The sequence below is a fragment of the Zophobas morio genome, unplaced genomic scaffold (assembly GCF_036711695.1).
Source record: "Zophobas morio isolate AGI-343-1 ecotype UQ-CSIRO unplaced genomic scaffold, CSIRO_AGI_Zmor_V1 ptg000033l, whole genome shotgun sequence".
Taxonomy (NCBI): Eukaryota; Metazoa; Arthropoda; class Insecta; order Coleoptera; family Tenebrionidae; genus Zophobas; species Zophobas morio.
In genome coordinates, this window is record NW_026972138.1 from 211,354 (window position 1) to 227,425 (window position 16,072).

The 16,072-nt window shown below is 33.0% G+C and overlaps 3 protein-coding genes across 5 annotated transcripts; 1 reads left to right on the plus strand and 2 right to left on the minus strand.

The window, feature by feature from the left end:
• Positions 1-2,939: 2,939 nt before the first annotated feature.
• LOC135139817 (origin recognition complex subunit 2-like) lies at positions 2,940-4,980 on the minus strand. 2 transcript variants are annotated; one of them, XM_064070167.1, is made up of 7 exons: positions 4,818-4,980; positions 4,576-4,758; positions 4,384-4,512; positions 3,705-4,334; positions 3,534-3,635; positions 3,251-3,484; positions 2,940-3,197 (listed from the first exon to the last, which is right to left on the minus strand). In XM_064070167.1, exons 1-7 carry the CDS (start codon positions 4,822-4,824, stop codon positions 2,998-3,000), a joined length of 1,485 nt encoding a protein of 494 aa, XP_063926237.1. In that variant the 5' UTR covers positions 4,825-4,980; the 3' UTR covers positions 2,940-2,997. The 2 variants fall into 2 exon arrangements, with proteins under 2 accessions (XP_063926237.1, XP_063926236.1); XM_064070166.1 differs by having other exon boundaries at positions 3,534-4,334.
• Positions 4,981-7,392: 2,412 nt separating this feature from the next.
• Positions 7,393-11,308, minus strand: LOC135139722 (uncharacterized). Of its 2 annotated transcripts, none has more exons than XM_064070039.1 (4): positions 11,152-11,308; positions 8,866-9,158; positions 8,593-8,813; positions 7,393-8,109 (listed from the first exon to the last, which is right to left on the minus strand). In XM_064070039.1, exons 2-4 carry the CDS (start codon positions 8,940-8,942, stop codon positions 7,571-7,573), a joined length of 837 nt encoding a protein of 278 aa, XP_063926109.1. In that variant the 5' UTR covers positions 8,943-9,158; positions 11,152-11,308; the 3' UTR covers positions 7,393-7,570. The 2 variants fall into 2 exon arrangements, with proteins under 2 accessions (XP_063926109.1, XP_063926110.1); XM_064070040.1 differs by lacking the exon at positions 11,152-11,308 and adding an exon at positions 10,576-10,956.
• A 1,283-nt stretch (positions 11,309-12,591) lies between these two features.
• LOC135139721 (BRISC and BRCA1-A complex member 1-like) lies at positions 12,592-14,416 on the plus strand. Its single transcript, XM_064070038.1, has one exon. It carries the CDS (start codon positions 13,239-13,241, stop codon positions 14,199-14,201), a length of 963 nt encoding a protein of 320 aa, XP_063926108.1. The 5' UTR covers positions 12,592-13,238; the 3' UTR covers positions 14,202-14,416.
• The last annotated feature ends 1,656 nt before the right edge of the window (positions 14,417-16,072 follow it).

The window sequence follows — 16,072 nt, forward strand, 5'->3', positions numbered from 1 at the left end:
CCTATTTGCTTAATTAAAAACTTAGTCCAGTTCAAAGACATTTAATCATTTTAATAAAATAATAAATTGATATGAGTAATATGTAATAATAATTATGTATCAGAAGACTATATGTATTTTATCTTTTTCATGCATAGCCTGAGATCTAACATAAATTACGCTTAGTACGCTCTATTTTATGCTCGAAAAGTATTGTAGTACAATATTTTTTTTAATTTTGGTAAACCCTAACTTTGATTTAATGATTAATTGATTAGAGACCAAAGACTAAAATTTATTTATTCATCCCCTCTACAAGTTAAAGATGTCATCGCAAAAATTTAGTAAACAAATGAAAATGTTTCGAGATACAATGTTTATACAGAATGTTAAAAAATATATGAAGGGCCAATTAAGTAGTAGTGATTAAATACAAAATGTTTTATCAGATATTCCCAAAATTATATTCTGAGAGCGTCATTTTCATTTTAAGATAATAAGTACGGGTTATCATAAAAATAAAACTTGTAGAACCAATTTTTGTTTTTTATCTATGAAACTGTTCTGGGCGAACGATACAAGATTTTTTGTGTCTATTTTTATATAAATAAAACATATAAACAGTATGTACATAATAATAAAAATGAAAGTGTATATAAACCCTCCATAGCCGAAAGCTCGACGACCGAATTTCGCTTGGTGCTGATTGCTGAACATTTTTTTCTCGCCTTTGCAGGATTTTTTTACATTAGACACATTATTTACTTTATTTATTCCTAAATTAAAGTGTACAGTTTCGGCCACAAAATCTTGGGCGTTTCTATCATTCCAGTGAAATAAGCTCTAAAAGAGGCTTTACTTATAACCTCAAATTTGCCATGTTTGTCATTTTGACGTAGCCTGGAATGTGGATGATGACGTATGTCAAAATTTATATGACGTACGTCGAAATTTATTTTTTAAAAGTGTCAGTCATTCTGACAAAGCATAGACTTCATCGTGTTTTTTTTAATGACAGAACAACAACAATAACAATCGGAGATTCTAATTAAAAACAAAAAAACTTTGCTTTTTGCAGAAACATCCACAGAGAATCCACTTGTCAGTGACGGAATGATAAGCGACAAAATAATAATAATAATAACTTTATTATCCAACGAACAGTTAAGTTCATATATGACACAACAAACTAATTATAATAAATAAAACATTTAGAAATTAGAAAAATGAAATGACAAAATAACAAAATAAAAAATTGGTGCAGTGATTTCTGGACAAAAATAAATTAACAAATAAACAAATAAATTGATCAAGTAGGCACTATTGGTAACAATCAGCAACTTACAATAAATGACGAAAGATTAGGGTAAAATACATCAAATGACGTACCGTACGTATTAAAAAGTGTACAACATCTTAAAATAGATGAATTTTTATAAAAAAAATCAACCGATATCGATAATCATAAAAACTCCCTAGGTTTTTGCCGAACTAGTGTACATAATAGTGCGGCAATTTCTGGTTTCTCGTCGTTAAAGACTCATCCAAACCAGTGATACGGGGTTGGAGGCATAAAAAATATTTTGCACAAATTACTGAAATAAGGAAACTTGTTTCCTGATCCATCGTAGTTTATACATATGTATGTATTTAGTTTCTCGTTAATAGCAACAGTCCAAAAACAGTCACATTTTACGATAGAGCATTCTAAAGAGTTGGTAGGTACTTTGAAATGACATTTCGCACAATGAAGGATATCCAATGCTAATGTGTAACTTGTTATTACAGCAACTTTTAAAGTAAGCTTTATGAGTTAGACAACCGGAAAAAAAAATAACACACACCGATAATTAAACAATGAGAAAAATATGACAAAAAGTTAACTTCTATAATTGCATTATTTGTTACATTATATCATATCAATACTTTTCACGCGCTGATAATGCTGTCTGCTTATCATCCGCTTTTGGCACAGTTCGGCCTTTATTATTTGAATATGGAGCAGTTTTTGCTTTTTTTTATTATTGCATTAAAATTTTAAAGCGACATCAAATGATTAAAGCAAGTAGTGGCTTTACACCCTTAGATATTTCTTAAGAATTATTACTAGACCTGTAAGGAAGGGAACCTGTTGTGTATACTTTGCTGAATAAGACACTGAAAAATATAGCATCTACGTATCGTGTATTTCTACGTTTCTATTCCGAAGTGAATGCTATCTTCGTTCATTTAAATTTATATCTCAGAGAGCATAAACCGACGATATTCTTGGAAGAAAAGCAGGTAAGGATAGTGTGTCAATATATTGAATTAATGTAGCCCTTGGCCTGACCCGGATTTTGTTGAATTACTTAACAATGTCTGATCAAAGTAAAGCGAACAGGCTTAAATAAAACTCAAGTAAAAAAAATAAATAAATAAAATAGTTACGTCTAACCCTCGCGCTCCGCAACACGATTTAACCTTGAAAAGTTCACACTCTGATAATAAAACAGATAGGAAGCAATATTTGTTTTTATTTGGATTTATTTACAAACGCTGGAGCAAACAAGGTCTACTTTCGTACTTATTTATAATGGCGTATACGCGAGGAGTATTTCCAAATTTAAAGCAAACAAGCAAAGTATTTTCAGTTTGGAAATATGAAGTACCCAGAGTCAGTACCACAAAAGATAACCTTCAAAAATAAACATATGATACATACCCAATATTTCACGAATTCTTCATTCACCTTCACGCCAGCAACATGTTAAGATGTCATTAAATAACATTTTTGCGAACCATATGTACACTTATATCACAAAACTACTACGGAAAAACCTTTTTTCATGGGAAATAAAATTTAGGACTGCGAAACCATCTTGTTCGATCGTTGCAACTACCTTCGACAGATGGCGCTATGCGTTTCAAATTTCTTCGCATCGTAAATACGAATGTTGCAAATTAAATAAATCAAAACGTACTCAAGTAACTTGTATTTGTATAGCACAATTTTTTTTATAAAAATAGTCGTTTTTGTTAAATTGTCTGTTCCGTCAAAAATTGCTGCAGAACAGTATTAGCAATTGGAATTATTACATACTCCGTACCATCTGGAGATCGTTTATATTTTACCATTTTATGATCCACGAATTCAGTCAATTGCGCCCTCAGGGCAAGATCTGAACTTACCAGAAATGCCTCCCTACATAATGAATACAGATCCTTGAACGCTAACCCTAAACAAAGTATATATAAAATTGCTGCTTCCTTAAAACTCGATTAAACTTACCTTGATAATACTGTTTTTTGATATTTTCCATTTGATATTTAACAAGAATAAGATATATACCTTTGGAATTACTAGTTAAAGACAAGAAAACGTTCCTTAATGATGACAATGCTAAAGTGCCTGTCCTTTGCACCATCATTGAACCTTCAAACAAAGTTTCATCGGTGTATGATTGAAAAGTGGTAACATCCCACCACGTGAATTTAAATTTACTCAGTTTTGAATGATCCCAAACTACAACATTATTTTTAGATACTTATTAACACATTGTCCAATAAATTACTTAATGGGGCATTTATATGTTCAATTGTTGCAATAAGATGAATATTACTAAGTGTAGAAAGTCTAGCAAATACAGTCTGGGCTTTACCATTCCTTATCAGATCTATATTGTGAACAAGCAAATACAAATGAGTGTCAGAGATATAGCTAAATTCTCGTTCAACAAGCTCACATGCTTCAAAAACATTGGCTGGAGTTTCTTTCAATTCTAACAAATTTAAAATTATGCCATCCAAAACATCCTTAATTGACAGAGAAGGAAAAAAACCATTCACCACAATTGTTGGTAATTTTTTTAAATATTTTTCATGAAAAATATTTAGTATGTCCTTTTTAGAACCTAACCCATACAACAAAATGTTGATGTTTTCATGCATTAAATACATCCATTTTTCAAAATAAATCCTATTCCGTTCTTTTAATCTCTGAGAAGCTGCTGAATGCTGGGTACTCAATTTTATCCTTGCCAACAACTTTTGTAGTTCATCTTGAGATAATCTTGGAGTTTCCAATTTATCCAATGTATGGTTGGACGTCAAGATCTTCTTTGAAGCATGATTTGAAAAATAATCCTCAGTTTTTATTCGGTAGCTCTTTGTTATTCTTTTAGATGTTTGTTGTTGCTTGAAAATAACCTTTGGGGCGTTTGTCTTACTTTTAATTGGTGTTGGTTCATTAGCACCATCACTGTTGGTGCCTGATGTGGCCTCACTCTCTGTTTCATTATCAGAAACAACATATTCACTATCACTACCTGAAAAATCTGCCTCACTCGAATCATCTAGGACTCTCATAGCAATGTCTAAAATTTATTAATGAAAACATTAAATTAGCACGAAAAAGAATTCAACCTTTTTTGAACTTGGTTCTAAATGTCTGGGGGGTTTTAGGAACCATTAACTGAATCATGGTTTCACATTTCTTGCGGACTTGGAATGTAAAAATTTTATCACCAGTAACGTGTTCATTTTCATGTAAGACTACATAAAAATTATATTTATAAATATATGTATGTATATGTATATATTATAAGGATCACTCACTTAATGGTTTGTCATTACTATCACTCTCATCTGATTCAGATTCTGAGGCACTTGTCACAATAATTGGTCGTTTATCTTCGTTTATAGTACTTCTTCTAGTGTGAGTAGAAAGGAATTCTGAAGCCTTTTGACTTAATTTACGTTGTCTGGTGCCTCTACGAGGCGAAAAAACTTCTAGGTCTCCTATTGAAGGTTAGAAATTACAAAATAAAAAATTCCCGTTACAAACTATTCAAACAAACCTTCCATGAAATATACGTCCTGTTATCAACTTTAAGGATCACATAAATGCACTTATAATGTGAATTAAGTTCAAACCAATTCCACTAAATCTAGATGTCAAATTTTGGCGGTATAACAAGAAGGAATTAGTTTTTAGTTTGTAACTAGCAGCAGGAAGAAGGAACTGGAAATCGTAAATTGGTAAACTTGCAATTGACAGATTCACACCACAGTTCACCCTGTGGCCACAGTATAGATATCAATCAGTAGAGACAACTCGGTATTTTTACTGACCCATTTTCATGGGTGGTCGTTTGTCTTGTGACCGTATGAGGGCGCGCAACGCAAAGTACTTCTCTTTCTTACACACTGGGACATTGAACTGCGGTACTTTGGTTGTCTAGTGACTTTAATGTGAAATATTTGAAATTTGGCAGTTTAGTTGCATTGGTTTTGATGATTTAAGGCTGATCTTCCGGTGTAATTATTGCAGTTAAGTGTAATTTTCACAGAGACATTTTAAAAAGCGTTGTTCACGTTTTCATAGGACCATTGTTTACAGTTTATTTTTTTTGTAAAAAAAATTAAATGTACATATATTAGCGTTTTCTAATAACGTTGAATTTTACAACCATTTACAGCCATCATAAAAAAGAAATTAATAAAACGTAAAATCGTAATCAGAGAAGCGGGCCACATCTAAATTTCTACACGGCATCTCTGTTATAGGGCGCTTAATTAATTGTTTATTATAATAGACTGTGTGGTTTCTAAGATCAACTAGTTACAAAATGTTATTGTTATTACACTATTTTTAAGTCTTTTCCAAAAATTCATTTGCATAAAGTGTAGTAAATTGTGTACACGAATCAATTTTAAAGTGAAGCGTTTGTGATCCTTTTTAAATTGGGTGGTGACATCTAGAAATATTTTGGGCAACGACTACCGATGACGGCTTAAAATTCGGGTCAGAAAGATCAAAGGCGCCGACACGAGTTGTCTCTACTGATTGATCTCTATACTGTGCTGTGGCCTCACAGCTTATATGCAACCAGATATACATTACATACAATACACCGTCACTTTGGAGTCTATGAAATAAATCGACCATCCAAAAAAATTTTTATTTTACCAACATTTTTTCGTTTCAGAAAATATCTCTGCCTATATCCTTAAGTTAGGTTCTACTTACATTAATCCGAATGTTTTAAGATTGCTAACAAGCATACGTTAAGAAATAAGCAGATATTCTCGTACCATCCACTTGCATCCCAGCATACATTGTGCATTGATCATTCTTTCCTCCATTTCTCCGTACTATGCGAGCCTAGCACATAAATAAGTTCGGTTCCTCTCCTTTCATTTTCATCGTAACGATGGGTTTAAAGAACAAAAAACGACGTAGGTCTTCATAGTTTTTAAAATTGATTTTTATTATTGAATGTGGTACATGTTTTACAGAACTACTGCTCACCTCTCCAGCTTAGGAAATTAACTTATATAATGGGAATTTAAATGTAAGGCAACCTTACCTTACTAGAAAGAACGAATGTGATATCAGAGGTGATATTGTCAAACGTACGTTTTTCCTATTTAATGTCAATGTGACTTATTTATTAGTGATGAAAAGGTTGCAATTAAGGCAATGCGAAAATACACAAATTGAAAATTTGCACGCATTATAAACCTCAATTCTTAAAAAACCCAAAAATCAATGTCATTGTGCTGTTAAAAATTGATATGAAATTCATCGCATAGAAAACCCTACAAGTGAGGATATTCTGTGGCTCACCGTGACGATCATCTTCTTAGAATACATCTTTTTCTTTAACTTATTAATTAGCTTATTACGAAAAAGGAAAATGATCACATAACCTTGCATCAAATCCAGGTGAAATCCAGAATGTACCTACCACACCGAAGTTGCCGCACAAGTAGAATAATCGTTGTACACAAACACAATAACTTTCATATAATGCGATTTGAGAAGTCGCTTAACATTAATTATTATCATCCACTACTGCTATGATTCACTCTCGTAAAAAGAGAGTACGACTCCGTACTGACAATATCTTCAGACTTACGATACACAAATATAAAGTCCATATATGTAGACGTCATAACACACAGGAGTATTCCAAAATGTAATCTACTGAATCTGATATTTCACGTTACTTTTTGAAGTATAGGTTTATTTATCAACAATGTGGAAAATTACAAGGTGTGAACCCTTCGGCGTTAACTATCTACTAGTTACACATTACTATTATAATCCGTAAATTACTCGGAAAATGGCGACTTTCAAATCATTTCGAAAATTCTGAAAGAATTCTATCAAGAAATGTTGAAAAAAAAATCCCAGATCACTTTATCTGATACCTTCTAGATTATTAGTTTTTCTGAATATCGCCTTTTACTGACACGTATTATATGTATGATGAGTAAAATAAATTCACAATTATACCTAAGAAAATGTATTTAATTAATTATAATGAGCATTTAGATTAAGGGCCGGTTGCATAAACGCAAATCAAATTTAATCTCTGATTAACACCATAGTAACGATTGTTATTATCATAGTTACAATTGTTCTTAATCAGAGATTAAATTTGATTTGCGTTTATGCAACCGGCCCTAAGTGTTACAAAAAAATGATCAATAGTCCAAATCATAATAACTAAAAGTAGAGAAGAAATTAACTAAAGATAAAGATATACTGCTTTTTAACACCACCTAATAATAACGGTTGTTGTAAAAATCCAGTCCCCATATATTACATAGAAGTAGGCGACCAAAAATTCATCTCTCGCAGCTCAGACGGTTTGGGTGTAAACACTTGACTCTTTGTCCTCCCAGACAGATCATCGATACTCACGTTCGAATTTGCAAGCTTCAGTTCACTTCCTTCTTCTTCTGCAATATGATTCATTGATTGTGACACATCCTGTCTCCTCGCTAGCAAATTCGACAGAATCCAGTGCCCATGATTATTCTCCGAATCCACAAACGGTCCCGTAAAGTACTTATTAATCCGACGGGTGCTCTTCGGCGACGAAGAGGGAGAAGCCAGAGGTGACGCAGGAAGCGATTTGCTACCCCGTCTTAGCGACGGATTGAAACCTTCTGGTGGCAAGTCGCAGTCTTTTGTTTGAGCAGTGAAGCCGCGAATTGCTTTTCCAGCTACCATTTGATGAGCAACACGCACAACTGAAGAACCGCACATGGCCGCTTCTCCTTTGAAGCCATCATCCACACCACTGGATTTCGTTTTGGTGGCAGACGGAAACTGAACTTTCTGGGCCGTGGTTGTGTCTGGAAACGAACGTTTTTGCCATATGGAGAAGATTTCGAGCATCGAAAACGTGAGAATGACAATGAGATCAAAAGTAACAAGTTGTAACCAAGAAACAAACAAAATTACCACACGGTTTAAACAATGGTGTGCCCTAGTTGTTGGTGTCACTGAAAGGGTTAAGTATTGACTTCTAATTGTACTATTGTATTTACATGAGATAAAAACTAAAAAAAAAAAAAAACTACACTCGCCAGTTTTAATTACAATTATAACCGATGTAAGAATTATAAATTATTTTTGATACAAAATTTTAAAAATAATAGAAGTAGCATTAGTAACATTTAAACTTACATCAATATTGATTACGACCGCTGCGGATTGCGTTTACTTTTCAAATTAAATAGCATATTTAGAGCTACTGTAACCGCTTATGTCAACATTTCGATTACACTACGTCATTGTATGATAACGTTTGGTTTATTCAATTTTAAACAACTTACCAACTGAATTATTCAAAAACTTCTGACAATAGGGCGTATGTTTGGAAAAATCTGTTTTTTTCCCGTTTATTGCAGAAGCAAAAGGTTGTTGTGTTTCTGCCAAAGACGCCGAGATTGTTTGATTTGGCGGTTCACTGAAACCTCTTTTATTGCTACGATAATAATACATAAAACTATCATCTAGTTCAGTCGGAGAAAAAGCGCTCTGTTCGAAATCTAACCTAGAACATAAAAATAAAGTAACGTTATGAACTTAACATTTTAGTGGTTTACCTATCATTCATTTTAGTCTTCATCCATTGAGGAAGCGACATACCAGAGGACAAAGAGCGGTCTTCTTGAGTAGCCATGATTAAAATTATGGAATCGTAAAGTTATTACAATACAAATTTAGTAGTTTTGACTAAGATGTTGTAACATAATCAAAAAACCCAAACATATAATTAATCATTAAATACAGTGATATTACAGTACTATTAACTAAAGTTACAACTAAATTTGTACTTAAAATTTATAACGTCTCAGCCGACCCGCCTCTAAGAGTATGCCTTTGCCATTCTACTGAGCTGTAAACAAAAATAAAATCATATGAGGTGTTACGTCAGGCATTGTTGAATGCGCCAAACACTGTTTTTGGCACATGCTGGTGATTTAATTCATTTACACGCCAACAATAAAATTCGCGGTAAACGAAATCAAAGTGATTCGAAGCATACTTTTAATCAGCATTTATTTAACAATATCCTGGGATGTTGTCATCAAATTCTGGAAAATATACACAAATAAAAGTTTGCTAATGTTCTCTAATTACTAAAGCAGTATTAATCGGTCTCTCATCAAGAATTTTAAACAAACCCATTTTCTTAGATGCAATTATAAAATCTAATTCCCGTATATATGTACATAGTTTATATATTTTTATAATAATCTTTATTCGCTAAAAATGGGGGCGGTTTATTAAACCATACCTACAGAAACACGACATGCTGCAAAATTCAAATGAGATTTTCTTAATAAAATTTAAAACGTCTTGATCAATTTTTTGATGGCAATGAATATATCAATTTCAATATGTACAGTGTATCCACAACAATCGTGAGTGTTGAATGTGGGCAAAATTAAGACTTGTTCTTTGTACGTGAAAGTTATTTCGACAGAACTTCCCTCGCCCCTGAATTACAGTCCAACAAATCCCGTTTCTTTAAAAAATTATCATTTGATTTTATGAATTTTTTTTATAACTTCTCTAAGCTAATAAAAAATGAATGCATTATTAAACCACAACAATCGACTCAAAATGTTTTGTACATTTTAGATGGGATGTATCAGAGAAAATTTGGTTATTCCGTCAACCGCCTCGCCAATCTGGTAGGAAAGAAGCAAAGAGATAGTTTCATTACAATTTACCATGCTTACGATAACTTTAAAATGTTTGTGAGATTTCCAACTATTCCGTTTTCCAGTACCAAAGCTAAAATGTTAAATGTTGTTATACAATTTTGTTTTTTTCCCAAACATCTGGATCTCAAGGGTAAAAATTCAACAGATTTATAAATTACAAGTGTAGGAGTGTGTTGTTTTATAAAATTTCTATAACATTTATTCGGACAAATTGTAAGATGACGTCATCAATTTTCGGAGGAATTTGCATTAACGATTTACCATGAGTCCCATAACCTTAAAATGTTCGCAAGATTTGAAAACATTCGGTTTTACAATTTAAAAGTTAAATTGTAAAATGTATTTTTTTTCCTCTAAAAAGCTGAATGTCTAGATAAATCTCACCACAGATTTATAAAGCAGAGGTGCAGAGGTATATTATTTTATAAAATTTAATTTATTACTGTAAATTTTGGAGATAACCTCATCCCATTGTTGGTGGGGCTGATTGGACAAATTACACAACTGCAATTTTCATATTGGTATACCTCAAATAATCTAAATAAACAATACCTAGGCATAAAATAACATGTTTCAACTCACCTCACAATAAAAAAATACCTTGAAAAAATCCAGCAAGTACAGACTTTTTAAGAGTAAAAGGAGACGATAATTGGGTACATTTTTATCGTTTATTACGATTACTATCCACTGTTGCTGTCAAATTAAGTAACAAAACGAAACATACGACTGCTAAATAACGTTGCAATTATGCAATACAGTTGTTTGTTATTGATATCAAAGGATTTTTGTAAGTATTATTTTAGAACAAGCACACAAATAAACAAGACCTGAACTGACATTCGTTGCATCACCTTCTTGCAAAACCAAAAAATAATAACCACATATTTACTCCGGCAACTGTGTTCTTTTCTGCATCTGCCTTTGCAGCTATTACACACGTGTAAAGAAAAATTGAATTTATCAATTTACCTACACAATATCATAATTAAACTATACGGTTGCTATCTGTAAAACGATAGACATGTTCGTGATAGTCCGCTAACAAATGCACGTCCATGAGGCATAATTCTTAATTTTACAGGATAACAACGTTGTCACGATTTTTCCTTGGGAGAAATTGTAATAAACAAATGTTTTTCAGGTGAGAGTACGTACCTTTGTTTTTCTACTGATTAAATGGGGGTTTATAGAACAGAACAAACACATCGTTATCTGCCAATTACGAACAAATATGGAGTATCTGGACTCACTGACGACAACACCGTTCCCAACCTCGGAAGAAAACGGAACTCGACAGACAGAATGACAGCATACACTGCGCAAAATCGATTTGCGCACACGATTTTATTTGAAAAAGGAGGTCCGTTGATGCTGCGACACAGTATAGACAGAGAACATAGAGAAGCGCCATAGTTTAAATAAAATGACGGTTGAGGCACAGACTATACCGACAAGCCACTCCCCCACCACTGACAAACGAATATATACAGTAGCGGTCATTTCTACGGAACCACTCGATAAAAAGTCAAGTTGGTAGCCCTGTCATCTAGTACTTTACGCCGAACGCGGTTGGTAGCGGTAGTTGACATGGCAATCGAAACTAGTACAACACGAATGTTTCGGTTGCCCTCAGCTATGCCGTACTGTATCCCCTGCAGACTGTATGTTCTGTTCATCTATTTATTAAAATAAAATATCTACATTGACAATGGGGCCATCTAACCTGTCAAATTTTTGACACATATGTTTTCCCCCAGAAACCCGTCAAGGTCACTTACACCAAACAAATTTTGAAAATTTACACTAGGGAGTGGTTCTATAGAAAAGATCGCGACATTATAGTCTTTAATTCAAGAGTCCAAACAGTCGATTTCAATTATTTTGCCCTTGAACACAGGAAAATGACGGTTTAGGTAAGAATGACCTTGATTCCGCTTAAAAATTTGCAAAATACTGTAGTGGCTACCCTGTTTAGTGGAAACTTTTAGGAGAATGTAACTAGAAAAACTAGAATTTTGACACTTCGGGTCAGAGTTATTGAATATAAGTAAAGATTGTCCAGAATTATATGAATTTTATGGACTCCCAAAGTTAATTTGTTTTACAGCCCTGTTGTCAGTTTTATTGTTTAACTGAAGAGCGGGGCGAACTCAGGTACAGAAAAGATCGGCTTTCCCCTGACAGGCTCCTTACCTGTACAATAGAATTGACGCCTGAGCTGTGAAACAAATTAACGTTGGGAGTCCATAAAATTCTTATAATTCTGGACAAACTTTACATATATACATTTAAACCTCCTTGCTTTGGGTTGACAACATAACCACATATAACCTCAAAATCGGTCCGACCAAGACGTGTGAAGTACAACGCACTCCTGTGAGTCCTGTGGCGACAGAATACACAATACAATACAATATAATCATTCACTCACTTTTAAAAAATGTATAAATTTAATAGCACTCATAAATTTTTTAGCTTGTTCATGTTTTTTTTTACTATGAACGTACGTACGAACGCCTTTATTATTTTAGTAGGTTAAACATAATTAATATGACTTCTGTTGATGTATTTTTTTAACATTATGTTGGTTTTTATCCGAGATTGTGTTGTAAAGTGGCAGTCCTCGCGTTTAAAAATCGCGCGTATGAAGTGACGGTTGAGGTAAGTCGTCAATAAGGGTCACGTTCGCTCAAAGTGGGTATGTGTCTTGTCTGTGTAGTCTGTGGTTGAGGACTTCTCAATTTATGTTGGTAGCAGTGTTTGTTTGTAACTAGGAATAAAAGTAACAAAAAGAAATGTCATAATATTTTTAACGACGCGTTTTATTTTCGACAAATTGACACTAGATTTACCAGAATATTACAAGCTGCTTACTGTTTCCATCACTTTCATTTAGGTCACACGAATTACAATTATAGTGAAGCAAGGTTTTAATTGGCATCGACTATTTAAATTTGGCGCTGATCTATACGTATTTAATCAATGCCCAAGCAGTGATGACCCGAGTATAAAAATCGTTCCGCCAGTTACCGTAGGGGCCACGGGGGGGCGCAGGCGACGCAGGGCCTATATTATTGACTGTTCTATGGCCAAAACCACCATCTAAATGCATCTAAATGTCAAATGTCAATATAGATAATTCATATACCAATGTATTTTTTAGTAATGTAATCATAACCTAGTACTTATCCATCTACCTGTGTTTTTTAATCTCTAATAAAAAACAAAAAGAAAATTCACAAATGTCGGAAAAACCATCTACATCCAGAGAACGAATTATTCCTATAGAAATGGAAGGCGATGAAAATCGTGTCGAAGGCATCAAAGAAGCAGAAATGGGTTCTGGAGAACCATCTACATCAAAATCACGTAAAGAGCGAATAGTCCCAATTCAAATAGAAGCTGAGGATTCGTCTGATGAAAATAAAGCGAAGGAAGCAGCAACTAACTTGGATACCAATGATCCAGAGGAGAAAACCAAACCGACGAATTTAAAAAGTAATGCTCTACCAAAGGTCAATGTAAAGGAAAAGATTATACTGGTTGTGGATAGTGCAGAAGATGAAAAGTTCACACCCTTTTGGCAGATTAACGGACAAGAGCGCAAACCGTTTGACATGCTGAAATACGCAGTAGCAGTGTTTTTAAATCATAAACACTCAATGGACAAGAAACATGAATATGCTGTGGCAATCCTCACTGCAAATAACGTTAGTTGGGTAGTGGATTTCACCAACAAAATAGATGAAATTATAAGTAAATTGGAAGAAATTAAGAGCTGTCAAACTGAAGACATTTTCCAGTTAAATTCACTCTTTGAGTTAATTTGTCAAAAAGTACAAGTGCCTCGTTTGTGCAAAATGGAAGACATAATTTTTCCACCTCCTTACATAGTGCGTACTGTTTTGCTTTATGGCCGTTCATACACAATGCCAACGCTTCTTGAAAATAAAGAAATTCAAGAATTGTTAAAATCACCTTACTTTATTTTGGATGTTTTGATGACCCATGAAACTATAGATGAGGATAACAACTGTAATAAAATATTTAATGTTTTGCAAAACTTGGATGTAAAAGGTTACTCTTATTTCCTATCTGTTGGACGAGACGCTAAGACTTTACTGTATTCAATGGGGAAGCTATTAGGGCATCCACTCCAGAGACCAAGACAAGAATTAGCTAATTATGCAATCCAACCTAAGTAAAATTTAAGTGTTTATTTTTGTTTGGGAAGTATTTGTTATATTCTTTTATTTCATTTTTTCATTTTTCCATTATTTACACACCTGTTTTGGATGCCATCATGAAGAAGGTGCAAGATCTTTTTTCCTTGTAGGTAAATTACAGAATAATTAATTCCAAAAATTTAGTGTATTTATTTCTTATTTGTATTGTTTACATTACATTTATATAATGTGTATTATTTTACTTTCCTTGATTCTTTCCTCTAGTGCACATTGAATATGTACCTCCTGAATAAAGAAATTTGTAATCATACCCGCGAGTGCAGTCACATATGTATGGACACATATATGTATACATGTGTATTTTATTAGTAGCCGTTTTGGGTGACTTTTCTTGATATAGGTACCTACATACTTGCCTTGTGAACAGAAAATCTGTTCAGTCGATTTTCATTGTGTTTGTAGCAGAAAAAAATGTTGGTGTATAATTATTTGGTGAAAAATTACAGTAAATTTTATGGGATGTTCAACGGTTTGATTCCTCAATAAATAAAAAAATTTAAATTTTTTAGAAAATTGTTACAGTTATAGCAGAGAAAAAATCTGATCTAATGTTCCCCAACGAAGGCAATGAATTTTTAAATATCTACTAAATAAGATAGCTACAGGCTTTTTTGAACTTTATTAAGATATCAAATCTAAGAAATTGAAAAAAATTCGCTGTAGAATCTGAATGCGAATTAATAACGAAGAGTCAAAAATTAATCCCTGAAACTTTGGCGAATCCAGTAATTTTTTGAAATTGCTACCTGAACTCCAAGGTGTTTAATGAGCATTAAATGCATGTATGACTATGAAAAATGGTAAAACGGTTAAACAGGGCTAGTGTTTTTAGCAGCATTCGTGATTAAAAAACCACGTACTCAAAGTACGTATGTACCTATATCAAGAAATAAAACTTACCATTCGACTGATAAATACATATCATGGCAGAACGTTTGCTACTTTACGTTGAAAATTCCTGTCGAATATATTTTTTTTGGGAGAAAAAAAAACACAATTTTTTCATACATTTTTATATCGTTATGCAACTGGTTAATTTTTTGATAGTTAAAAATTAATTTTGAAATTTGTATTACAACACTATGCGCAACGTTACTGGATCTAATAGAATTTGAGTCTTCTGAGAAACTCATCACTGAACGCCATACTTATTTATTGACACCGGGCGAAAGTTTAAAACAATGCTTTATTATAATTAAAAAAAAAATGTTTAAAGACAACTTCAAGTAAGGGCTGTGTATATAACTGTATGTGCATATATGGCATGACGTATTTATTACAGCAATTGGAATGGCGAGTGGTCCCTTGCCGTGCTCCCTTGCTATGTGCGAAAATTGGATTTTGAAATTTCCAAATTGAACCGATTACGTAACAAATTTCTTCGAAATTTTTGAGACGATTTATGTGGTAAAAAATTAATCAGTAGTTATATATCAAGTCCCACTAGAAAACAATTAGAGCAGCTTAAAAAATCATAAAATTATTAATTTTCTGACGTACCAAGAAAAAAGTTACAAGCGAGGTTACAAAGTGTTAAAAACCAAATTCCTGAACATCTAAAACTTCTCTATGCCATACTTACCTACTAATAGGCCATAATGCCTAACACTATTGTTTAAGTAATTATAAGTATACACAGTATTATAATATGTATAGTACTGTGTAGTCTCCAATATCATTATATTATTGTATTTGAACTTCGCGTCCATTTTTATTGGAATGTTATATGTATAATTCAAAATGGTGCATCATTTACCAGTTTAAAGCAAAATTATTTAAAATCATGGAGGTAGGATAGTTATTTCATTCTACCTCCATCATATTTAAAA

Bases quoted from the DNA above. Each gene is read 5' to 3' on its own strand.
- LOC135139722 (XM_064070039.1), bottom strand. From the start codon at position 8,942: ATGGCTACTCAAGAAGACCGCTCTTTGTCCTCTGGTATGTCGCTTCCT. The intron at 8,814-8,865 runs GTAAACCACTAA...TTTATGTTCTAG, and splicing joins AAGACTAAAATGAATGATAG to GTTAGATTTCGAACAGAGCG. The intron at 8,110-8,592 runs GTAAGTTGTTTA...GTTCGTTTCCAG, and splicing joins GTTTTTGAATAATTCAGTTG to ACACAACCACGGCCCAGAAA.
- LOC135139721 (XM_064070038.1), top strand. From the start codon at position 13,239: ATGTCGGAAAAACCATCTACATCCAGAGAACGAATTATTCCTATAGAA.
- LOC135139817 (XM_064070166.1), bottom strand. The intron at 4,335-4,383 runs GTTGAATTCTTT...AATAAATTTTAG, and splicing joins TAGAACCAAGTTCAAAAAAG to ACATTGCTATGAGAGTCCTA. The intron at 3,198-3,250 runs GTAAGTTTAATC...TACTTTGTTTAG, and splicing joins CAAAAAACAGTATTATCAAG to GGTTAGCGTTCAAGGATCTG.